This window comes from Ochotona princeps, chromosome 27 (genome assembly GCF_030435755.1).
Source record: "Ochotona princeps isolate mOchPri1 chromosome 27, mOchPri1.hap1, whole genome shotgun sequence".
NCBI lineage: Eukaryota > Metazoa > Chordata > Mammalia > Lagomorpha > Ochotonidae > Ochotona > Ochotona princeps.
Window position 1 is genome coordinate 11,252,015 of NC_080858.1, and position 24,955 is coordinate 11,276,969.

Consider the following 24,955-nt stretch of genomic DNA (forward strand, 5'->3'; position numbering starts at 1 on the left):
GATTACTGGAAGGAGCGTAGTATTTAAAGTGAGGAGTTTTTTTTCCTTTCTAGACATCTATGAAATGGTTTTTAAATGTGATCTCACATCTCAGCTGTATATCTTTCAAAGAACTAAATTAAATGTGTAGCAGGTGCAATTGCCATCATTTTTTGAGCTAGTCTCTTTTGCCTTTTTAAAAACTATGATAGAACCTCAATTTTGTGTTTATCATATAGTGAATAATACAATTCAAATTCACTAGTCTCCCATGAATGTAATAGTAGTTTTAAACTTTTAAAAATTGTATTGCAGAGCTCAAATTCTATTATTTCTGAGTTTTTGTTGGTAATAAATTAGGCTGAAGATTCTGTAGCTTACCTTTAGCACGAGTGCAATATAGGCTTTGAAGAAAAATTTAACTTTTCTGTAGTAATAAATAGTTTAATTTTATTCCAACAGATCTTAAATTTAATAGTCCAAAAATAAAAAAATATCTTTGTGTATATTATAGATCTTGTCCTTTGGCCTTGTTTCTAGAGCTGCAGATGATTATTGTTAGTACAATCACTAGTGTGTGATGAAGTGCTCCCCACTGTATGCTTGCCGGCTGTCACCTAGCTCCAGGGCCATTCCTTTCTGTGACCATTTCAGTGAGCTGCCATAGTTTTCGGTCCGTACTGTCACCTGATCCAAGCATGCGCCCAAATATCCACTGTTTCTGGCTCCTGTATGCTGAATCTGCTTTGCAAACCCTCTGTTCCTTGAGCTTTTGCTGTAACCAAAAAACCAAATTCAAGAACTACTCTGGAGTGTGGACATATGCCGTTCTGCTTCCTAAGCTCCCATGTTATGTAACTCTTGTTAGCTTTTGACCACAATTGTACGTAGTTTCTGAAATACAGTAATGGCATCCTCATGTGCAGATGTGTGGCTCATGTGTCGAAATAAAGGCTGCTTGTGAATGTGTCAGAAGAGTGTGAATGCTCCACTGGCGCTGCATTCAGCTTCTTGTTTTTTGTTGTTGTTTTCTTTAATCAGCCACTTACTCTTTCATAGTGTTTGGTTTAATTATCTGATTATTTTGTGTGTCATACTAAGGTAAGTTTGATGTAAATATACTTTGTTTTCTATGTGGTTACATGTATCTCACAGGAATTACACTTACATATTTTTCCATTAAGACATGCTGGCCATTTCTAGTAAATGTGTTTCCAACTTAAAATTAATAGCCACCTTCATTTTTCATTGGCTGTTAAAGCAATATTATAGATCATTTCTTGTAAAATTAATTTCTCAAAAAAGCTGTCATATCTTTACCAATGGCACAGCTAATAGGCAACCCTAATGTGAGAAAATCTGTTCCTAAAAAAAATACAGTTATTTGCTCTAGAAAATAATATTTTAAACTTTCAGGTTGTAAAAAGTAAGTAGCAGATCTAGTTTAAGAAAAAAACTATCTCATGGAGTTTTCTTAGGAAAATAATTATTTTTCTAAGCTGAAATGCATTTCTTATTCAAGATGTTTTGCTTTCTGTCAAGCATAATAATTGATTAGAATACTTGCCTGAATAATAGCTTGATTTTGGATTGACAGATTTGCTTTAGGCTGTGATTATGTTAATGCATGTACCAACTTATGAAGCTTGTCTGTTTCAGAAGGGAAAGAGAATAGATTGGAAAGCATATTTTTGTTGTTAAATAAACATTAAAGCTAGCAATATGAAGAGGTTATGTAACTCATTATATATATGCATATGCAAAATAAGGTCATTTAATTGTTTTACATGTTTCTTAATTCGTAATATCGTAATACTGATTACTTTCACCACATTGTAGGCTTTTCTATTCCTTTTTTTTTTTCTTTTTTTAAATCTTACACTTTGGCTTTTTCCTCAGTGTTCTGAAGTCTGCATTTTTTTTTTTATTTTCTTATGAAATAAAATTTTAGGGTAGTCCTATCTTGGATTCAAAGCTTTAATTCAAGAACTGCCTGACATCATTTGTAGTGGCTTTGATCTCATTTACTCCCTTGCTGAGGTCCTCCTGTGGGAGGAGACAAAATCCTCTCACAGAAATGTGAATATGATAAGCCTCTAAATCTGTATTTACTTTGCTGTCTTCACTATGTTACTAGTGAGTATAATTCTACGTTTTCTACTTCTTTGAAAAATATTTCTTGAAAATTCTTCAGTTTAAAAATAGAAAGTATCTAGATTATTTTTCAGTTTTAATATTAGTCTTTATGTGGAAAATTTGCAGTTCTATTGAAAGTTTGATGTAAATAGCTTTCTATTGAAATTTGTTTAAGTAGTTTGGTGTTTCAGATTGTTCACAAACAAGAATTGGCCACAAAAGGAAACAAATCAGTAACTGTTTTACTTTTAACATCTTTTATTAAGAAGGGCTGTAGTTTGCAGCGAATGCAAACCATTAGGGGGGAGTGAGGCCCGTGTTCCATTATAGAAAATCCTGGGCTGCCCTAATTTTTTGGGTCTGAGCCTTATTTTGTTTTTTAATTACAGAACCATATATGGAAGTTATATTGTTCTGCCTGAAAGTTATCCTTATATGCATTAACCAAATTGTTAGTATTTATCTTTTAAGTGTATTTGCTTCCTATCTTTTGTTGTTGTTGTTCCGATTCTCAAGTCCCTTGATTTCTTGTAACTGTTTTAAGAATATCATCTCTACAGATACTGGCTACAGATGGCTTCCTCTCTTTTAATGTTGACAAATCTTTGCCTTGAAAAGAACCTCAAAAGTAGTATTTGACTGAAAATTAGGCACCAGGGTGTGAAATCAGAATTTAAATTTATGCATATGACACACAAGGTGTCACTCCGATGAGAGACAGGTTATCCTCCTAATTAAGATCAGAATCCAAAACTCTCATCTGCACTCTAAGTTGTATCTACTAAGATACATTTTTGTGGGTATTACTTGAAGAAATGAAGCAGATAGATCTTGGTGGTTTAATTTCAGTGATCAAATTTCAAATGTTAAATTTTTGTTCTTTTAAGAGGTAGTGTTTAAAAGATGTGAGGTTTAAAAATCTGTTGTAGAACACTTTTAAAAAAATATCCCGTAGTATGTTTATTTTAAACATTTCCTATTTGTATCATGATATGCTGTTGAGTAGTGAACTGATTTGAAATTTATTTTTCAGATGAACCAGAAACTCGAGATGCATGGTGGGCAGAGATCAGACAAGAAATCAAATCGCATGCTAAAGCGTTAGGCTGTCATGCTGTAGTGGGCTACAGCGAATCCACTAGCATCTGGTAAATAGCAGCTTGATTTTCTGGGTGCATAGTTTACATTGCCAGTGGAATGGGCAAGAGCTTTATGTCCATATATAGGAAAACGACTAAGGAAGTGATTAGGATTACGTACCATGTGTTATGTTTGCCACTTACACATTGTGACACTTTGGGAAAGTTGCTCAGTTTCTCTAAGCCTCCATTCTGTAAGGTTTTGAAAGAAGACATTATTCTAGCACCTCCCAAGTATTGACTCTAGGCCTGTCTCACTGGGGTTTGTGGCTCTGCTGGGTCTGCACTGGAAACTTCGGAATTCTTGCTTGCTGTGTTGGAAATGAACTGCCAGATAGATTGTTTACTTATCCTGTTTCCTGCCACTCACGTGACTTTATCCTGCCAGCAGATCATCCCTCCTTACTTACCATGCTGTGAAAGGGCTTTCTTCCTCTTGACTCTAGGTTCCTTCTCCTTGTTAACTTTGGACAGCCTAGCTCCTGCTTTAAAACCATGCCATCCTAGTGTTCAGACTCCTCCACCTTCAAAAGGTTCTCCTACCTTTCTTCATAACGTCCCTGCTCTCTCCTCCAGTTGCACCTGACAATGTAGTACCTCAAAAATCCTCTGTCTCCGCTTGACTTGTAGCCATGTTCATTATGGCCACAAGCTATTCCACTTACACTGCAAAATTTTATTCTTAGAATAGAACATTATGTTTTCCACCAGTTTTCTCATTTCCACTTAATTTTTTTTTACCTTTGTATTTTTTATTTTAATTTTATTTTAAAGGAAAAGAGACACAAAGAGATTGTCCATTTGCTAGTTCACTCCCCAAATGCCTATAACAACCAGGACTGGGCCAAGCTGAAGCCAGGAGTCAGGAACTCCATCTGGTCTCCTGAATAGGTGTTCGGGACCCAAGTATCTAAGCTATCTTCTTCCTGCTAACACCTAGGATCTGCTTTAGCAGGAAGGTGGATCAGAAGCCAAGTAGCTGGGCAAATCCACCACGCTTACATGAGTTGTCCTAAGTGGCATGTTAACTGCACCAAATGCTTGGCCTTGAACCTTAACCAAGCATTTTCCCAGTTCTTTACTTTAGTAGATTTGCTGGCTGTTTTGGCACCCTTAAATACTACCTTTGCTTTTCTGCTCTAGAGATAATCATTTTTGTTGGGGAGAAATCATTAGAATAGAGTAAATGGGTCTTAAAGAGCCAACTATTTAATTTCTTTTAGCCCTACTGTTTTGCCTGCCATGTACTATGTCTTTGAGCTGTTCTAGCTCCATGGTAGCTGTCCCATTCATGTTAACTGCTTCCTTTTTCATGCTTATTATCTGTTCTTATTATCTGCCTGTTCCTCCCCAATAGGTAATCTTGCCTCCCTCATGGATTTAGTCTCACACAGTTTCCAGTTTTACGGATACCAATATTAAAGAATATAATTCTTACTGCCAGTAGATTGGCATTGTACTGGAGAATTATGACAGATATAGTAGATTTATGATTTATATACTCCATCCTGCTTTCAGATTCCAGAGGGCTGAAGTGAGAAATAGGATTGTTACAAGGTGTCACTGAAGTAGTTGATGCTTTAATTGAATCTTGGAGGGTGATTATGGATCCCAAAAGCAAAGAGAAGCAGTATGGGCTTGGGGTTCAAAGATAAGAAGAGTAAGGTGTGACGGTCAGAGGCTTTGCTGTATCCTCAGCAAGCTGGGGACACGGGCCAGTTGCAAAATGTACAAATTAGTCCAGTTAGTATACTTAGAAGTTTAAATTCATCTTCCAGAAACGATTTTTTGCTTTTCTAGACCTCAAAATTTTTTACTTAAATCCTATCAAAAATGTTTGTATTTATGTCCTTTACTGTTTTCCATGCAGTCTACTTAGTGGAGTCATCCTTTTGACATTTGCTTCTAATCTTAGAACTCCTTGGTTCTGAAACGCCCAGTGGCAATGTGTTACTCCTTAGAACTTCTTCTGTGCCTGATTGCCTTATAAAAAGCCTGGCTCCTCACTTACAGTCCAAACCACTTTTCCTTTATCTCCTCTTAAGCCTCTCTGTGCCATGCACATCTTGTTCCTAGCCTTTCATCCTAAGCTGCTCATTTGCCTCGGATGGTCACAAGCAATAGTAAGGCCGTTAGAGTTTTTGGGCTTCCAGTTGGGTGATATGTAATAGACTTTTACAGAATTCTATTTTTTTTTTTGCTTACTTTTTTGCTATGTTATCATTATTATTTTAAACATTTATCTATTTTTGTTGGAAAGTCAGATTTATAGAGAGGAGAGACAGAAAGATCTTCCATCCACTGGTTTACTCTCCAAGTGGCCGCAATGGTTGGTGCTGAGCCAATCCGAAGTCAGGAGCCAGGAGCTGCTTCCAGGTCTCCCATGCAGGTGCCAGGGTCCCAAGGCTTTGGGCCATCCTCGACTGCTTTTTCAGACCACAGGCAGGGAGCTGGATGGGCAGTGGGGCAACCAGGACAGGAACCGGCACACCCATAAGGGATCCCGGGCCTATAAAGGGAGGACTTTAGCTACTAGGCTCCCCACATTGGGCCCTCTTTTTTTAATTTAATTTATTTTTATTTGAAAGGCAGATTTACGGAAAGGAGAGAGAGAGAGAGAGAGAGAGAGAGAAGGCCTTCCTTCTGCTGATTTACCCCCAAATGTCCTCAGCAGCCAGAGCTGAGCTGATCTGAAGCCAGGAGCCTCTCTGGGTCTCCCATCTCCCAAGCAGGTGCAGATGCAGAGAACCAGGGACCTGGGCCATCATCCTCTGCTACTTTCCAGGCCCAAAGCAGAAAGCTGGATCAGAAGTGGAAAAGCTGGACATTCTTTTAAGAATTTAATATTTTAAGATTTTAAGAATTCTTCTAAGATCTTTTATATCACAAGTTAATGAGTAGTAAAGCTGCACTTAGTGTATTTTGGGCACTATTTCATGTGCCTTTACAATTATTTAAATTTTAATTAAATCACAGCAGTACACATATTAATATAGTTACACCTTGTAAGAACTGCATCTTTTTTATGTACTTATTTGAGAGGCAGAGCGAGATAGAAAGAAAAAGAGGGTGCAGCCGTCTGCTGGATCACTCCTCTGATGCCCACAGAAACCAGGCCTGGGCCAGCCAGAAGCCGAGAGTCAGGAGTTAGGAACTCAGTCCCTTTTCCACCGGGGGTGGCCGGAACCGGCTGCTGCAGCATCCCCGTTTCCTCTTGGAGTTGGCCTTGTGTGGAAGCCAAGAGCCAGGGGCTGGAGCTGCAAAGCATCAAACCCACGTGTTCTGATAGGGGACGAGGATAGCTTAACTGCAGGATGAACATCCACCCCAAAGTGATTTCAATAAATTGTACATCATTTAAAGAATGTTTTAGCACAGAATTGTTGTTAGATTCAACAGTGTAGTTCAGTATTGCTTATGTTTTGAGATGTTCTCATGTTTCAGCCTTACTATCTCCCCAAACAAGCTATGGTCAGTAATACTATTTCTTTTGAATTTATTAAGAATTCTTACCTCAGCCATTCTAATAAGTCCTTCTGCTTTGTGTCCTCAGTTTAGGAGGTAATCTGGTGATATCATCTAGAAGTTATTAGCTCGACCTTCAATTGTCATTCTTGTAATCACTTTGATATTTAGTGTTCCCAAGTTTCGTTGACCGGTGATGGGAGTTTGTGTTTTTTCTTTCACAGCGAAGAAGTCTGTATTTTATCTGCTTCCGGGACAGCGGCCGTGCTGAACCCCCGCTTTCTGCAGGAGGGCACCGTGGAGGGCTGTTTGGAACAAAGGTTATCATGGCGGCCTGGCTTTTTTCCATAAAGAGAGGGCGAGGTTGACCTTTCTTCCTTCCTCGGAGTTGGGGCAGTTCTCTGTGTGGGTGGCTCATGGTAGTTCAATGCAGAAATCAGGACCGTGCTTTGCAATGCTGTGTCTTGTAATGCTGGTAACAGAGAGGAGATTGTACAAATTATTTCCAACCAATTAAAGAATCATAAGATCACAAAGTATGTACTTGATAAAGAGCAACCTGCTTACTAGTTTACTACCCACCTGCCTACAGTGGCCTTGGTCTGGGCTGAGGCCAAGCAAGAGCAAGAAACTGAATCCGATGGCCTGTGTGGATGGCCTCCTCTCTGTCCCCTTAGCCAGACCCAGGGCTTCCTCGCTCCTGTGGTAGCAGGAAGCTGGGTTCAGGAGCCAGGCCCAGAGCTGAATGTAATGGAAAAGCCTGCCCCTAGGTTTCAGCTCGGAAAGTGTTGCTTTAGATTAGGGAGGGGAAAGATTCATGTCTTTCCAGACTCCTAAATATGATGTTATGAAAGACTGAAGTTCATTTTAAGGGTTCAGTCTGTTGATTCCTGTTGTCTTGACTTTATCAAACTTCATGAATGAGAAACAGTTTAATCATTGTAAGATGAAGTCACAGGCAGCACGCAGCAACAAGTGTGTCACAGTGGATTTGGGCGTTTCATCGTGGTGTCTTTATGATTTGTACATCATTTAGGAAGCAAACATTTTGCCTTTTCAGAAATGCTCAACTACTCATTGGGAAATAAATTTTAGAGTGGGTCTATTTTAACTTGTGTTGTTTTAATTTTTATGCCAATTTTTTCTCCCAAATTTTTAGATTGGTTAAGCCATTTTTTTTCTCTTAGGCATTTTTCTGTGGTTATTTTTGTCAGCTGGTAGGCAAATGATATCTATATCGTCCAACTGTTTTTTCATATCTTTCAGAAAAAAGCTTTGAGACAGTAGCAATCTTTGTCAGGTGTAAAGCCTCAAAGAATCAGTGTTGATGATGGTCTCCTTGTATTAGTTGTTTGTCCTATAGGAAAAGTGTGAAGTTTTGATATCAGGGTCATTTATCATTCTTATCGATCACAGTGCTACTCTTACAGCCTGTAGTGGTAGAATTATCTAGTTTATACATCAGTACTATACATGTACATATTTTTGAAAAAAATCAGATTATGCAAGAATGCTGTATGTTTTTTCCTTAATGTGTTTATATAGGCTTGAAGAAAATGTGCCTGTTGGCTGTGGATTTTGCCATATACCATATGATGAACTGAATATGCCATTTCCAGCTCATCTCACATATTGCTATAACTGTAGGAAACAAAAAGTTCCTGATGTTCTGTTTACCACTATAGACCTCCCGACAGATGCAGCTGTTATTGGAAAAGGTTGTCTCATTCAAGCAAGGTATGTCTGTGAAAGCAGTATCTAATATTCCCAAAAAAAGTATGAAATGTGGAATCATAAACCTGTTTGATTATAGCCGAGCTGGGCACTTCTCTCCCAACCTTGTATTTTATTGCATGCAAAATTTGGAATTAAAATATTCTTGGCATACAGTTCAAGTAAGTTTATATGCAAAAGCAAATTGTAAGAATTTAAATTTAAATATTTATTATTATGGAGATGATTAATTAACCTGCTATGGGCTAGGAATTTCCTTTTATTCGTAAGGATTTTGAAAGACAGGGTAACAGAGACAGAAGGAAACAGAGATCTTCCATACTGGTTCACTCCCCACATGAGCACAGTGGCCAGGACGCTGCCTGGATCTCCCACATAAGTGACAGCGTAGATACTTCTTTCTCAGATGCCTTAGCAGGGAACCGAACTGGAAGTAGAACAGCTGGAATTTGAGCTGTCCACCATATGGGATGCTGACACTGTAGGCAGTGTCTTTTCTGTTGTGCAACATCACTGCGCCCTATGGGCTAGGATAGGGATTTGACTGGATGTTAACTTAAAAAAATCTATTGTTTACATAGTTGAGAGCGGTGCATGCCCATGTGGGCCTCCCATCAAGGTGGGGAAGGTCTAGGTGTGGAAGAGGGTGGGTAGGATAATGTTTCAGTTGTTCCACATGACAGGGACCCACGTATGGGAGCCATTAGCTGCTGCTGCCTCCCAGGGTGCCTATTAGCACCTGAAGGAGAGACACAACTTGTACAGAGGTGTCCCTAGCAGCGTCTTAACCCTTGTGCCAGGTACCCACCCCAGTTGAAGTTCCAGCTCCACTCCTGCCTCCTGTCTCTCATCTAGAGCACACTTTGGGTGACAGCAGGTGATGGCTCAGTGACTCAGGTGCCTGGGTCCCTGCCATGCGTGTGGGAATCTCGGACTGAGTTTCTAGCTCCTAGCTTCAGCCGGGCTTGGCTTGGCATTCTGCAGGCTTGTGGGGAGTGAACAAGGATGTGGAAGATCAATCTTTCTCCTCTCCTAGGTATCTGGCTCTCTGCCTTTGAAATAAATGGAAATACATAAATGATTTTTGTAAGTCAAAGGAAAAAGTAGTTCCTTCTGAAACACTCTGGAGAAGTATATCTTCAGTTGTGTAGGCGCACTAGAAAGAGCTGTAGCTGTCTAAAATGGGAGCTGCATGACACAGCTGGTCATCTTCTCTTGAAGTGTCCTTGATTTCACAGTGTTGCACCTTGTGTTTCCCTGCCTGTGTGTAGTCTTCAGCTGCCCTGTGGAGTCCTGTTCAGAGACCGTCTCAAAGCTCTGTCTGGTTCTCCATCAACTCCTGTGGATCTCTCAGCTTTCTCTAGGTCTGCGACGCCTACCTTTGTGGCGGGAGGCCAGAACTTCCTTCAGAGCGTTAGATCCCGGTCCCTCTCTGCTTCACTGCCGTGTTGTTCTAGGCCAGGCATTGTGCGCTTAGTCCAAGCTGAGCTGCTTTCTTGTTAGCCCCTTCAGCTCTAATAAATGGCACCTTTCTCTACCCAGTTTCTCATGCCAAATTTGGTGTTTTTGACACTGTTGATTATCCTTCTCCTCTCTTTCCATCATCTTCATTGCAGAGTCATGTTTAGTTGTTCTTTAAAGTATGTTTCTAACCACATGCAGTTATGGAACCCAAGATTTTCTCTGGTGATTTGGGTCAATATTTATTTCATTTATACAGATTTTAAGCACTCCCATTATTTAGTAAAATATAACTTAGTGAAGTTTACACAGAAACAAAAGTGGAAAAAAGATTAATCTTATATTTAAAACATGTAAATATAACAAACATTTTCAGAAAATGTTAGGAATTAAGCATTTCCTTAGATGAATATTGTCCACTGACTGAATTACTTTCCTTAACAGATTATGTCGCTTAAAAAAGAAAGCACAGGCCGAAGCGAATGCCACAGCCGTCAGTAATCTCCTGCCGTTTATGGAGTATGAAGTGCACACCCAGCTGATGAACAAACTAAAACTTAAAGGAATGAACGCCTTGTTTGGGCTAAGAATTCAGATCACAGTGGGTGAAAATATGTTGATGGGCTTAGCGGTAAGTTGAGGTGTTTCAAGTTTTGATTTCTGTAGTTGTAGCAAATTCTATTGTATGTGATGTAAAGAACCTTCTAAAAAGATATCCTCTAAAGAAAATGGTGTTTAAATCTTTTAAGTGTTGGGGACCATTGAAGCAGAGCAAGATCCTGTGTTGGGCCTCACAAACTTCAGGGAACTGTGACCGTAGTCGCAATAACTGCAGTCACGTTACTGTTGTGTGTGTCTGTGCCCTAGACTGCTTGTTCTTATTTTTCTTAAGTTTCATTTATTTGAAAGGCAGAGTTACAGATTGAGGGAGAGATCTCGCAACTGTTGATTGACTTCCCGAATGGCTACCCCAGGGGGAAGTGTGTCAGGCTGCAGCCAGGAGCTTCTTTGGAGTCTACCATGTTGGTGCAGGGATCATTCTCGCTGCTTTCCCAGGAACATTAACAGGACTGCATTGCAGGTGGAGCAGCTGGGCCTCTTGTCGATATGCTGTCTAATGGGATGCTGGCCCTGCAGGCGATGGCTTAATGTGCTACCCCATAGCACCAGCCCCTCAGTGGTCACATTTCTACATTTTTCCTGTGTAGCCTACTCAGTGAGATGGCTGTCATTGCTCTGGGCTTCCTGATTGCTTATGAATTACTCACAGCAGGGGTCTCTGGACACTGCTGGCCTCTGAGGCAGGATAGCTCTTCAGTGCAGAGCTGTCTTGCTTCTTGCAGGTTGCTCAGCAGTATCCCTGGCCTCTACTCACTGGGTGCTTAGCCACATACCTCCAGTGGTAAAAAACAGAAAGTCTTCATATTGCCACATGTTCCTTAGGAGAGCACAGTCACTCCAGGGCGAGAAACACGTAGTAAAATAATACTCAGTCTTAAGGGAGCTGATAGAGCAAAACGTGGGAAACAGCTGAGCAGAGAATTAAGCATCGCTGTACATGTTCCTCTGCGGCCAACAGTAGCGAGAGAAATAAAATGTGTTCCTTAACTGCTGATAGAATACAAGTCAGGGAAAATCCCTGTCCATGCTTCGTGTCTGCCTCGGCTTGTTGGAAAATAAGTTCTTAAGAGAGATGTCCACCAGGAAAGTTGGCGCAGCCTCTGCAAGTGGCATGGGACCCAGAGGATGAGGGACCTGCACTTGTCTATTGATCGGGTAAAATCTGATCAGTTATACTTTGGCAGTCTCTCTTGTTCTGAACACTTCACTAGCCAGCATTTCGGTATATGTCTCTGGCATTTTTTTGAAGATTTATTTATTTTTATTAAAAAGTCAGATATTCAGAGAGGAGGAAAGACAGAGAGGAAGATCTTCATCCAATAATTCACTCCCCAAGTGGCTGCGATGGCTGGAGCTGAACTGATCTGAAGCCAGGAGCCAGGAGCATCTTCCAGGTCTCCCACACGGGTGTTACCAGGATTAGAACCAGTGCCTGTATGGGATCCTGGTATGTGCCAGGTGAGGACTTTAGCTGCTACCCCACGGCGCCAGGCCCCCATGACCAGGCAGTAGAAATGAAGAAAAGACTACAAGAGACATAGTAAGAAAGTTGTAAATCTTCGTGGCTCAGTGTTTTCACCATAAAAGAATATCAAAATAATAAAAAAGAATCTGTATTGTCACAACACATAAGATGCAATAAAGCAAGTCAAACTCTAAGAACATCACCTGTTCCCTCAGTGCTAGTCCATAATGTTAACCACAGCAAAGAAAAATGGAAGAAAAAAAAAAGAAAATCTAGCGTCTGGTCTGGCGTAGTGGCATAACAGATAAAGCTGCCGCCAGAGACGCTGGCATGTGTAATGACAGTAACATTTCAAATGATTCACAATTAGTATCTTTTATCTCCTTTTCTACCATGTTGAAGTTAATTTGATGTTGAATCTACTGTTTTTAAGCCTGCTTGTAATTGCATATTTAAATACAAACAAGTATAGCAATCTGAATTAAGCCTGTTTTAACCCAAATTTCTCCAAAATTTCTGGTATAAATAATGTATGATAACTGAATGAGAAATTAATAGTCATTTAATTATTGAAAATAGTCTAAAGCTTTTTATTCTTGGTAATATGGAGGAAGGGTAACTTTAGAGTGAGAATCACACAAACTCAAATCTCCACACTTACTGGCTGTGGCCTTGAGTAAATTTCATGTCTTTTCCAAACTTAAATAATTCTATTTACCTTGCTATAGAAGTTTTCCTTCTACTTTTGCCATTTTGAAAATTATCTACCTATTGAAAAACATTTATTTTCAGCAACGTTTTTATTTATTGTTTTTCTCAGCTGTGTTTTATTGGTTTATTTATTTTATAATTATTAAGAGTTAGGCTAGCACTGGGTGCACACAGCCAGGTTCACCCCCGTTGTATGATTATCCCGAAGCTACTTGATGTTGTGCACTGAAGTAGCCAGCCTCAGTTTCCAGTCTGACCTGTCCTTGCCTTCCAGAGGTGGCCTGTGCATAGCTTGGTGAACATTTTGTTCTTCTTACTGGGTAAAAACTCCTGTCTCCTGAGCAGGAATGCTGGCAGACCAGCTCTTGTTGGTATGTCACTATGATCACTTCCTGTTGCTTTCACCAGTCTGCTACAGGTGTGTATCTGGCAGCACTGCCTCCACCCGGCGGCATCCAGATTGCTGGGAAGACTCCAAATGATGGCACCTATGAGCAGCACGTCTCTCACATGCAGAAGAAGATCAATGACACGATCGCCAAGAACAAAGAGCTGTATGAAATCAGTCCTCCTGTGAGTGCAGTGAGCCTGCGTTTGACCACGTCTTTGCTGTTGGGATGTGTTGTAGTGTATGTTGTCTTGTTGGACACTGTATGATACGCGTACACCGATAGGCTTTCGATTTTTGTCTCTTGCCAGTTACTGCCGGCAGAATGAAGTGCTACCATTCCTGAATTCTCTGTGCCTGGAAATGTTTCTAATAATAATGACTGATCAGTAAATATCTGTTGGGTGACTTAGTGGTTTGAATGCTCTTTTGTGATTAAAAAAAAAAAAAAAAAAAAAAGATTACCTGTGGTTAAAAATGTAGAGTGCAGTTTTCTGTTACAGGTACTTTCTTAGAGTTTTCTGAGAAGCCACTTCGATGGTCAGTCTCCCAATGTGTATCACAAAGTTTCTCCCTTACGCATGGCTTGAAGCCACAGTATGAATTTAGAGAAAGATATGTTGGAGTGAGAATAAACTACCGTGTTTTTCTGAGGCCACTGGAATGAGAACCTGAGTTAAGTTATTTCGGCCATTCCATGAAAGCTTAATGAGCTACCTGTGTGTTATGCAGTTTATATTTCGTAGGAGGGAGTAAATATATTACAGTCTTAAAACAGCCAGCACATAAGGCTCTCATATATTGATGACTGTATTTCCACGAAAGGACTCATCAGGTTATGAGTAATGTGTTTTACTCATTTTATATACTGACCACGTTGTAATTCCTTACCATAAAATCTCAGAGGTTAGCAGTCAGTGCCCGTAATTCATCACGAGGCCTCTGTACACATTTCTAGTTTTGTCTTTAATTTTGTTGAGCAATGTACACCCACCTGCAAAACATTTAAATCTGCAGGTGTGGATCACTGTATTCCTTCTGTTAGCCCCAGCCAAAGTAAATGCTATTTGATTTTTTTTTTCCTCTCACTACATTGAAAAATCTTTTTAGTGTAGAGGTGCAGTACCACTTAATGAAATTTATAGGGATAGTTGAGGATAACAAAAGCAGACATAAAACTTTTACAGTAACATTCCTAGTGATGAAATCCTGATGATAAAGCTAAAGTCTATACTCAGGTAACAGAAATCTAACCTGCTATATGGCTATAAAAACAAATGTAGTATCTTGCAGGCGGACATTTCAAAAGGCAGCTCCTCACTTAGCAGTGGTCAAACCCAGGCAAAAGGCTTTATCTTTGAATTGCTGCTCTTTTTCACGCTGTAACTGCTGTAATGTGCGTCCTGTCAGATTTATGTGTGGCAGATTAATTTGAAATGCAAATAAGATTAATGGATGTGCAGTTAGGCCACAAATCATGTTAGGAAGCTGTGCAGCTGTTGTCTTTTATCTAAAGTATACACTAATAATGAACATTTAAATCTATCATTTTGAAAAACTTGAAATTGTTTTTTTTTTTTTTTAGATTTTTTTATTTTTTGTTTTTTATTACAAAGTCAGATATACAGAGAGAGAGGAGGAGAGACAGAGAGGAAGATCTTCCGTCCGATGATTCACTCCCCAAGTGAGCCGCAACGGGCCGGTACGCGCCGATCCGAAGCCGGGAACCAGGAACCTCTTCCGGGTCTCCCACGCGGGTGCAGTGTCCCAAAGCTTTGGGCCGTCCTCGACTGCTTTCCCAGGCCACAAGCAGGGAGCTGGATGGGAAGTGGAGCTGCCGGGATTAGAACCGGCGCCCATATGGGATCCCGGGGCTTTCAAGGCGAGGACTTTAGCTGCTAGGCCATGCCGCCGGGCCCTGAAATTGTTTTTTAATGACACTGATGAATTAATACATAGGAAAAATGTATTTTAGTTCACATTAATATAAATATTTGAAAAATTAAATGTTTCCTTATGCAACCGAATTCTAAAATAAAGAATTGAAAAATTTAGGCCCAACACGGTAGTCTAGCAGCTAAAGTCCTTGCCTTGCACGTGCCGGGATCCCATATGGGTGCTAGTTCTAATCCTGGCAAACCCACCTCCCGTCCAGCTCCCTGCTTGTGGCCTGGGAAAGCAGTTGAGGACGGCCCAAAGCCTTGGAACCCTGCACCCACGTGGGAAACCCAGAAGAAGCTTCTGGTTCTTGGCTTTTACGGCCGCTTGGGGAGTGAATCAGTGGTTGGAAGATCTTCCTCTTTGTCTCTCTTCCTCTCTGTAAATCTGACTTTCCAATAAAAATAAATAGATCTTAAAAAACGAGAAAAATTTAAAACCATAATCTTACACTGTTAAATTACTACAGACTTAATGAATGCTAAAGTAAAATAAATATGAGAAACATTTGCAGCACTAATTATTACATGGGAAAATCAAAGTAAAAGAAAGAAAATACAAAATTGTTTCAAAAGCATGTTTTCCGTAAATTGATAACCTCAATTTCAGTGCCTAATGACCCTAATATTCAGGCATTTTATAGAATCTTTGAAAATATATGGATTATGAAAATAAAAGACAACCTATGGAAAAGTCCAAAACTGGAGGCACATGACAGTTTCATCCAAACAGATATGATAGCACATCATTGACCAATAGAACTGCACTGAAATTGCACTTAAGAACAAGGTGTCTGGATCAGCTAATCCCTTATTTAGGCAATTAACTAGATGTGAATATGAAATAAAGATAGGGACTCATACAAAAATGACATGTACTGCTTTAAAGTCCTGTCTTGTCCATAGACAAAGAGTATATTCCTGTAGGGTATAGGACAAGGACTTTAAACTTACTGAACTATTTACTTTTTTATTATTATTATTATTATTAATTATTTTGCATTATGTGACAGTTTCATAGGCTCTGGGAATCCCCCTCCCCCTCCCCTCCCCCCTGGTGGATTCCTCCACCTTGATGTAGTATTACAGTTCAAATTCAATCAAGATTCTTTCCTTGCAAACGTATACCAAGCATAGAGTCCAGCTACTTGTTGTCCAGATGGGTTGAACAGTTTCTTGGGGAGACCATTTCTGGTCCAAAGTTAGAGCTGGTAGAATATCATCCCAGTCAATTAAGAGTCCCAATATAACATCAACAGCAGTTTGCAACATTATGGAATTGACATGGTTGTGAGTAACCAGTATGTTAAAAAAAAAAAAAAAAGCAATGAACTATTTACTTTTTTTTTTAAACATTTTTTTTATTAATTATTATGCATTATGTGACAGTTTCATAGGCTCTGGGAATCCCCCCACCCCTCCCCACGCCCCTCCCCCCTGGTGGATTCCTCCACCTTGGTGCAGTGTTACATGAACTATTAACTTTTACTCTTTACTTATTTTGCTACTTCTTGAACATTACGGCTAGTGGTACATTAGCCTGTAATTATAATGTTAATTGAACGGGTACTAGAAAAATTAAAGAAAAAAAAAGAATGGAAGGAAGGAGACCTGAATGGGGAGGTGAGAAGGGAAGAATGTATGGGGTTCCTAGCATTGTAGACATGGAATACATTCTCATTGTATTATTATATTATTTATGAAATAAAATCATCAATTTAAGAAAAAAAAGTCAGAGTAAAGTATTCATCATCTTCCATATCAGCAATTAAAGTGCACTTACTGGTCCCAGTTACTAAATTAGCTCACCTATAAAATACCTTGGAATGAAAAAAAACCTATATTGTACAATACACAATATTAAAAATAATAATATTTTTTAAAGATTTATTTATTTTTATTACAAAGTCAGATATACAGAGAGGAGAAACAGAGAGGAAGATCTTCCGTCCCGATTTACTCCCCAAGTGAGCCGCAATGGCTGGTGCTGCACCGATCCGAAGCCAGGAACCTGGAACCTCTTCCGGGTCTCCCACACGGGTGCAGGGTTTCAATGCATTGGGCCGTCCTCGACTGCTTTCCCAGGCCACAGCAGGGAGCTGGATGGGAAGTGGAGCTGCCGGGATTAGAACCGGCGCCCATATGGGATCCTGGCACGTTCAAGGCGAGGACTTTAGCTGCTAGGCCATGCCGCCGGGCCCTAAAAATAATAATTTTACTAAGAATGCACTTACCTTCCAGTTGTACAGGGAGGCTCAATTTTAAAGAGATCTACTCTCTCTTAGTTAATCTATTACGTTTGGTACAAATGAAATTTAAACTGAATTATTTTTTTCCAACTTGCAATTTAACTAATCAATTGAGAGAAAAAGTACAAGTATAGACAGGAAATATTTTGCAAAAGAGAAGTGAAATAGAGCTCGATGGGATGACTGTGACAGTGGAAATCATTAGTTATTAAATTCATCAGAATGAAAAGTAAGATTCAGTCAATTGTAGGTAGAGATACTAACAATGAGGGTCAATGTGAATAAAAATGAAAACGAATAATTCTATAATAGTACAGTAACATGCTTTTAAAGGAAAATAATTCAAGACTACAGTAAAAGGTTGTATTTTCAACACATAAATTCTATACAAACAAAAAACAAAATGTCACTTAAAAATAAAAGGGAAAAACATGGTATTTCATTTACAGTGACAGGTAAAATGGTCACATCCTTACACAAAAATGTATGCTTACAAAGCACAACATAGACTGCTGAAGATGATTTCACTTAGTATTTACATATCGCAAAAGAATTATTACAATGCATTGTCATTGTTTAAATATTGATGTCATATGTATACACACACTCTTAGGAAATGAGCTAGAATTCAAACTCTGGATGGATTTTCTCCAATTAGTAGAACTCCAGCTAAAAAATAGTCGTTGAATGTATTTAACAAGGACAGTTCTAACTAACAAGGTCCATTGCACAGTAACCCTGCAGCTAACACATTGCTCCTGCAAAAGACTGATGATAGCAACTAGTTTATGAATGCTATGTTTTAATAATTTTTTGCTGTTATACCAGTGAAATAAATTGCTCAGACTTCCTGCATTGGCCTGCCTCAGCCAGCTGTTGTGGACGTTTGGAGAATGGGCTGCTGCATGGGAACTCCCTCTGTCTGTGTCTGTGCTTTGTCTCTTGAATAAATAAAATGTTTAGAAAGTTTAAAAAAAAAAGGGAATGAGGGCAGTTACTGTGGAAGGAGGGAGTTCAGTGGTGCCTACTGAGTGCCTGCTGCATGCCACCTCATCGGTTCTTCCTTCTGATGCACGTGGCAAGGCAGCCAGTCAGAGCCCCGGTGCCTTGGTGCCTGCCGCCCTTGTGGGAGAGCCACGGTGAGCTGCTGGCTCATGACTCCTGGTCCGGCCTTGTTCTCTCTGTTGTCTGTCCCCTTCTGTCACTCTTTGAAATTTCCAACGCAGTGACTTGGTGGGGGATTCAGAGTATATGTCTTTGGTCTGCTGGTTCATTCTGCCAAGTGACCATAATGATGAAGGACTTAAACCCCAGAGCCAAACCCTAAAACCAGGAACTGCATCGAGTTCTCCCACATGGTGATAGGAACCCAAGGACTTGGGGTCATCATGCACTGTTAGTTGCATCAGCAGGCAGCTGGATCAGAAGTTGAACATATAGGACTTAAACCCTCGATCTTTTGGGATGCTGGTGTTCATGGAAGTGGATTACTCTACTAAGCCGCAGTGCTGGCCCCAGTGAATAAAATCTTAAAAAGTTATATTTGTAATAACTGGTATTATAAGATAAATTGACTTCAGAAGAAAAACCTGACCAATCCAGGCATGTTTAGGTTTATTGCAGTGTTCTCTCTGTGTGCTAGCTGTGTGTTACTACCTTTGTTGCATCTCTGATGGTTACATACACATATATACATATACACACACATTATTGGTTGTATTGATGCTATTGCCACAGGTATAAGGAAGTCATGGATAGTTATAAAGGTTATACTTAAATATATGCTTTACTGAGTATGTTTCATAGTATTTTCCCAGTGAGTTTTCTACTAATATGAAAGTTTAAATCCAAACCGAAAAAGTCATGATACGAAGAAATTTTGTTTGTTCTAGGAGATATCTGAAGAGATTATAGGATCACCCATCCCAGAACCTAGACAACGCTCAAGACTTTTACGATCTCAATCAGAGAGTTCTGATGAAGTTACAGAATTAGATCTTTCACATGGAAAAAAGGATGCTTTTGTTTTGGAGGTAATAGTGCTTTGGACTGATTTCTCAGACGTCTTTGGAAGGCACACATTTCAGATTCAGATGCCTGGTTGATGTGATACTTTCCTGTCATTATAGCAGTTATAAATATAGTATATACATATTATATAGAAATTTTATTAAACCTGGAAATGTTACAACTTGAATGATAGAATAATTCAGTTGGTTCTCAGTGTGTATGTCTGAATAATATTAACATGTGCATTTAGCATTTGGTGTTTGGAAATTCTGAATTCAAGAAATTGTGAAACCTGGAACAGATCTGTTTCAGATAAGGGATACCTATTCTGTAATATTGGACCATTGGAATTATTTTTGTAAAATTATTTTCTCACAAATATTTTTCACTTAGTGGAAAATAGCTGTATTCATATTTTTTCATTTTGCTATTAATTTTTAAAATGTTGTACTTCTGTAAAAGGGGAATGTTCTCTTTTCAGATCGATGACACGGATGCCATGGAGGATGTCCACTCCCTGCTGACAGATGTCCCGCCGCCCTCAGGTGACAGAGGAAATCACCTTGCAAATGAAACTAGTTCTTCACTAACTTTACTTCAAAGGCCTTGTCTTACGGTCACATCCTGTTGTGTGCTTTCTGCCCAGTACTGAATCATAACTTACAAAAATAATGGAGTTAGAACTATTGTAGAAATAATTATAATCATTTTGCATCTATACATTAAAAAAAAGGATGATGACTTATTAGAGTGATTTAAAGACTCCTGCAGCTATGGCAGTTTTTAAAAAATATTTTTTGGTTAGCATTTCGTGTACTAGTAGAGAAATGTTATTCCTTAGCATGAAAGTCAGTGGAACGTGCTTAATTAAAGTCAACGATGTATCATATTCTAATTACTATTTATTTTGACAGGCTTTTACAGTTGTAATACAGAAATAATGCCTGGTATAAATAATTGGACATCTGAAATACAGGTAAATCTTACACTTAGTTTCAAGTGAATATCACATTAATTAATAATTTTGTATGTCCCATCTAAGTATCTGTTTTCTTTTTTACCTGTTACAGTCTTTTTTTTTTTTTTGTGCCACTTTTAGTTGTAATTGTTCATTATTGGCAGTTTTATCTACTGGTTTAGTATTCAGTCAACAATGAAATGATGTGTGGTTTTTTTTTTTTCTCCCTCTATTCAGATGTTTACATCAGTAAGAGTAATCAGATTAAGCAGCCTTAACCTGACCAATCAAGCTCTCAATAAGAACTTTAATGATCTCTGTGAAAATTTGCTCAAGGTAGGAACCTTGTGACAGACTTTTGTTTAAAGACCTTAAGAACTGTGAAATTAAAGAAAAGTAGCTGTATTGTTTCTGATACTTTATACGGTTGTGGGCCAAGATATTTTCGTGTGTCCATCCTTTATAACTGTCACCAGGTCAGATGGCAAAGTTGTCTGCTGTGAGAAAAAAACTACTTGAGTCAGGTAATGGCTTTAAATATCATAAACATCTGCTTTATGTGTACAAATTTTTTAAAAACCTACTTTTTGCAACTCACTAACATGATTGTTACTATGTCTTTAAATATTAGACTTGTTGCTTACTTAAGAAGAGATGAAATAGAAATGGGACACTTTTGTGTTAATTTTTTAACTTTTCAGTTGCTATAATGTACATCAAGCAAACTGCGTTTGTAAATTTTGAAGTGAGAAAAAGTGACGTTACTTGTGTTTTCTCTTGTGCAGAGCCTATATTTTAAACTGCGGTCCATGATCCCCTGTTGCCTTTGCCATGTAAATTTTACAGTATCTCTGCCTGAAGATGAATTAATTCAGGTAATCAAGTAATTATTAAAGGGGTTTTCCAGCTGTCATCTCTCCTGTCTTAACAGTATAATTTTTCTGCAGTTAGGAACAGACAGCTTGAGAACACAGGGGCTTTGCCTTGGAATATTTGAAAACTGTGTTAGTTGAAATCAGGCCAAGTGAGTTCGCTTTTTCTGGCCTCTGATTATCTAAAGGTGGAATTAGTGAGAGTATGCCCCCGTATATACAGTAGAAGTGTGCCTTTTCTTTCTCTTTTGAAGATTTTTTAGTTTATTTGAAAGGCAGGTTTGTAGACAGAGTGGGAGAAACAAATCTTGTGGCTGCTGCTTCACTTGCCAAGTGATTACAATGGCTGGAGCTTGGGGAGGCTGAAGCCAGGAGCTTCTTGCTGGTCTGCCGTGTAGATGCAGAGCCCAGCTGCTTTGGCCATCTTGCTCCTTTCTCAGGGGACATTTTTAGAGAGCTGGATCAGTACTGGAACAGTTGAGACACAAACCAGTACCCATTGGGGATGCTGTCATCACAGGTAGTGGCTTAACGTGCTGTGCTACAGCTCCAGCCGTGAATGTCTGTTTCATCAGGGATTTTCCCAGTCCGTATGTATTTTTTAGAGCTCTCCTTAGAGATCTGTTTCTGGAATATCTAACTTTAGCTATTCATGTTGGACTTAGTTGTGTTTTGGATATTTAGTTTTATGTGTAATAGTGATCAAAGAGCTTAGCCAGGAAAGATGGATTAGCAAAATGGTAGCTTGTTCCTGGGTATTGCAAAAGATTAGTAAGAAGCTTAATTTTGGCTGTGATGTTTGCTAATCATATTTTTCTATAATTCTAGGTTACAGTCACAGCAGTTGCAATAACTTTTGACAAAAACCAGGCATTACAAACCACAAAAACACATGCTGAAAAGTCATTGCAAAGAGGTGAGCCTGATAAATGCGAGGTACAATTGTGTTTGTCTCGGTTACAGTTCAGGGATAAGATGTGGCAGAGGTAGACTAAATACCTTGTTTTTTGTAGAGATAGAACTTTTTGTGTCCATCTTTATTGTCATAACCAGATGTGTAAGTGTATGGCCAAGTTGATATTTCTCATACACCATATGGTGTTGACATAGAGAATGCTACCGTTTGCAGACTAGGGTGATAACATTGATTCTGCAGTAGGTTAAGGATACCTGTCCTAAGACGTCTGACAGGGAGCTGATGTGGTGAGCAAACTCGCACCGCACCAGGTTTTTCTGTGGAAATGCTCTAATATTCAGCATGTTCGGAGAGAGGTCCTTTAGCCAGTACAATTTAGAAAGAATCATGTTTGAATTGTCCTAAATAAACTGGTATTACTGGAAACTTGCTTTGAAGGTAAGAGAGGGAATACCATACTGTCTCAACTTTAAATTATTTACTGACTAAACATTTTTGATTTGTCTAGAATTTCGTAAAGTTGATTATATGCCATATGTATGGCATTGGTGAGATTTGAGCATAGAGTTTGTAGCAGATATATATATTAAATGTGTGTGCAGATATATATCAAAGACAGTTGATCATAATTAGTTTTAAATATTTTAGAATCTAGTAAAGCATGAAGTGTAGGGCTTTTTATTTGTATGATATTGTGCTAAATGATTTGAAAGTATTAATTTTTTAAAAATCTCAGAAGAGTTCCTTGCAGGTGTGATAGTGCCACTGTATACATTACTTAGGTTGAAATGTCTCCTTGGGAGAGGCTAAGGAGACAACAACCAGAATAAATTGGGACCGGGGCTACCATGACAAAACGTACTTGATGGATTTAGTGTGTATGTTACCACAGGTTCTTCATTAGTAAATAACTGGGGTGTTTCTTGCCTCTGCAGCCTCTACGGATAATGAAGACCTTCTGCAGTTTCCACTGGAGCTCTGTTCAGATTCACTTCCTTCGCATCCTTTTCCACCGGCAAAAGGTTGGTTCTGTAAAGCAGAGGCATACCTCAAATGTATTAAATTCTATTTTCAAAGATTTGAATTTCCCAGCGTAACTTTTCATATATAATGTGCATATATTTGACATTTATATATCTGATAATTTTTCCACAAAAATTAAAGCTTTACAAGGACTTGTGAATTTTCAAAGAAACAGAGTATTTTTTTTTTTCCACAAGATATGAGGAAGGATTTTAGGTGGGGGAGAGTGTGAGAGAGGGATGAGTTTCTCACCTTAATTTTTTACTGTAATTGATGAATATTGTTATGTACTTAAAAGACACTCAGATTTTCACATGCAAATTAATGATCCTTTAGATTCAGCAGATTATTTTTGATCTATATCATTTTTGTAGAAAATGTCAATTCTTTTTTTCCATTTTTCTAATGACTTTGGCATAATTCTTACTATAAAATGTTCAGAATTACTGTACTTTGTTTTATAAAATTACATTTTTATAAATGTGTTTTACTTTTTCCTAAATATTTTATTCTGAACAATGTTGTGTTATTTAAAATAAAAATCAACCTCTATTAATTTTTATATTTTATACTGTGGAATTATTTCATGAGTTTTATTTGTGAGTTATTTTATCTAATGCTAAATTTGCATATGGTATGGAATGATTTTATTCTTATTTTGCATCCGTGCCAATCAGATCTTAGTTGAGTTAGTACATGGCCCATGCAGATCTTGACTCATATTACTCAAGATGAAAGCTGCTTTCATACTCTGAACCTGTTGACATTGAGGCCTTGGTTCTTTTTGCTTTTCGTCATTGTCTATAACTCTTAATTTAGAGCTTCAGAGTTTCAGTTTCCTAAGATGAATGGGTGAAGAAATTACATTTAAAATATGGTCTAGTTCAGATCCTGAATTAAATGTGGTTTCCAGAACAGAAAGTAGAACTGTTAAAAATCTTCCTTAAATTCACAAGGTTGCAGGTTGTTTGCTTTTGTAAACACCTGCTTCATGTAGAAATGGATTTCTGAGAGTTACTTCCGGGTAACTTCCGCGCATGACTGCGTTTATCCTTACTCTGCGGAGAGGGCTGAGAAAAAAGTAAGACCCACCAGAACCTGTCAACAAAAACATGGGTTCAGTTGCACATCTGCAGGACTAAGAGTTACGAGTTTAAACTGTGTTATTTATTGAGGCATACTGAATAGTGTGGCTCAGATTTAAGCTCTGAAGGCTTGCCTAGTCTATTTTGATAACAGCTTCTGCAAAAATTTTTCAAAATGAATTTTCATAGGTAATTATGACTAATATCTACATGGTCCTTAGTATGTTTTTTTGTGAAGTAAGAACAAGAATAGAAGAATTTGAATTATTTGAACAGTACCTAAAATGTTACTTCTTTTTAGGGAGCATAGAAATGGGCATGACATGGACTAAAGAAGTCACAGAGCTGGGTGCTTTTCTCAGTTCTATTGTTACTATGTGAGAACATGGGCTAACCGCTTCACACTCTTAGTGTTAAGTCCTCGTAGGTAAAATGTGAAAGAGATGATTGTTTCTAGGCTTTAAACTTTTGTAATTCCTTGAATTTCCTTAGGTTATGACTTTCATTTACTGACATGTTCATATACATATTTATTTGAAAAGCAGAGTTACAGAGAGAAAGAGTGAGGGAGGTCTTCTATCTATTGGTTCATTCCCGAAGTGGCCCCAACAACCGAGCTGGGCCAGGCCAAAGCCAGGAGCTTCCTGCAAGTCTCCCAAGTTGGAGCAGGGGCCCAAGCACTTCAGCTGTACTCTGCTGCTTTCCCAGGCATATTGATCTATAGAAGTAGAGCAGCTGGTACTCAAGCAGGCATCCCTGTGGGATGCTGGTGCTGCATATAGCACCTTAATGGGCTATGCCACAGC

The 24,955-nt window shown here is 38.8% G+C and overlaps 1 protein-coding gene across 20 annotated transcripts in view; it reads left to right on the forward strand.

Moving 5' to 3' along the window:
- Positions 1–24,955, forward strand: part of C2CD5 (C2 calcium dependent domain containing 5) — a 77,380-nt gene that overhangs the window by 36,847 nt on the left and 15,578 nt on the right. For all 20 annotated transcript variants that reach the window (XM_058656076.1, XM_058656077.1, XM_058656078.1 and 17 more), the window contains 12 exons: positions 3,149–3,263; positions 6,944–7,039; positions 8,265–8,456; positions 10,359–10,545; positions 13,120–13,284; positions 19,178–19,318; positions 19,777–19,840; positions 20,210–20,271; positions 20,491–20,589; positions 21,039–21,128; positions 21,954–22,041; positions 22,977–23,063. In XM_058656076.1, the coding sequence (XP_058512059.1) occupies positions 3,149–3,263; positions 6,944–7,039; positions 8,265–8,456; positions 10,359–10,545; positions 13,120–13,284; positions 19,178–19,318; positions 19,777–19,840; positions 20,210–20,271; positions 20,491–20,589; positions 21,039–21,128; positions 21,954–22,041; positions 22,977–23,063 (1,386 nt within the window). The remainder of the gene's footprint in view (positions 1–3,148; positions 3,264–6,943; positions 7,040–8,264; positions 8,457–10,358; positions 10,546–13,119; positions 13,285–19,177; positions 19,319–19,776; positions 19,841–20,209; positions 20,272–20,490; positions 20,590–21,038; positions 21,129–21,953; positions 22,042–22,976; positions 23,064–24,955) is intronic.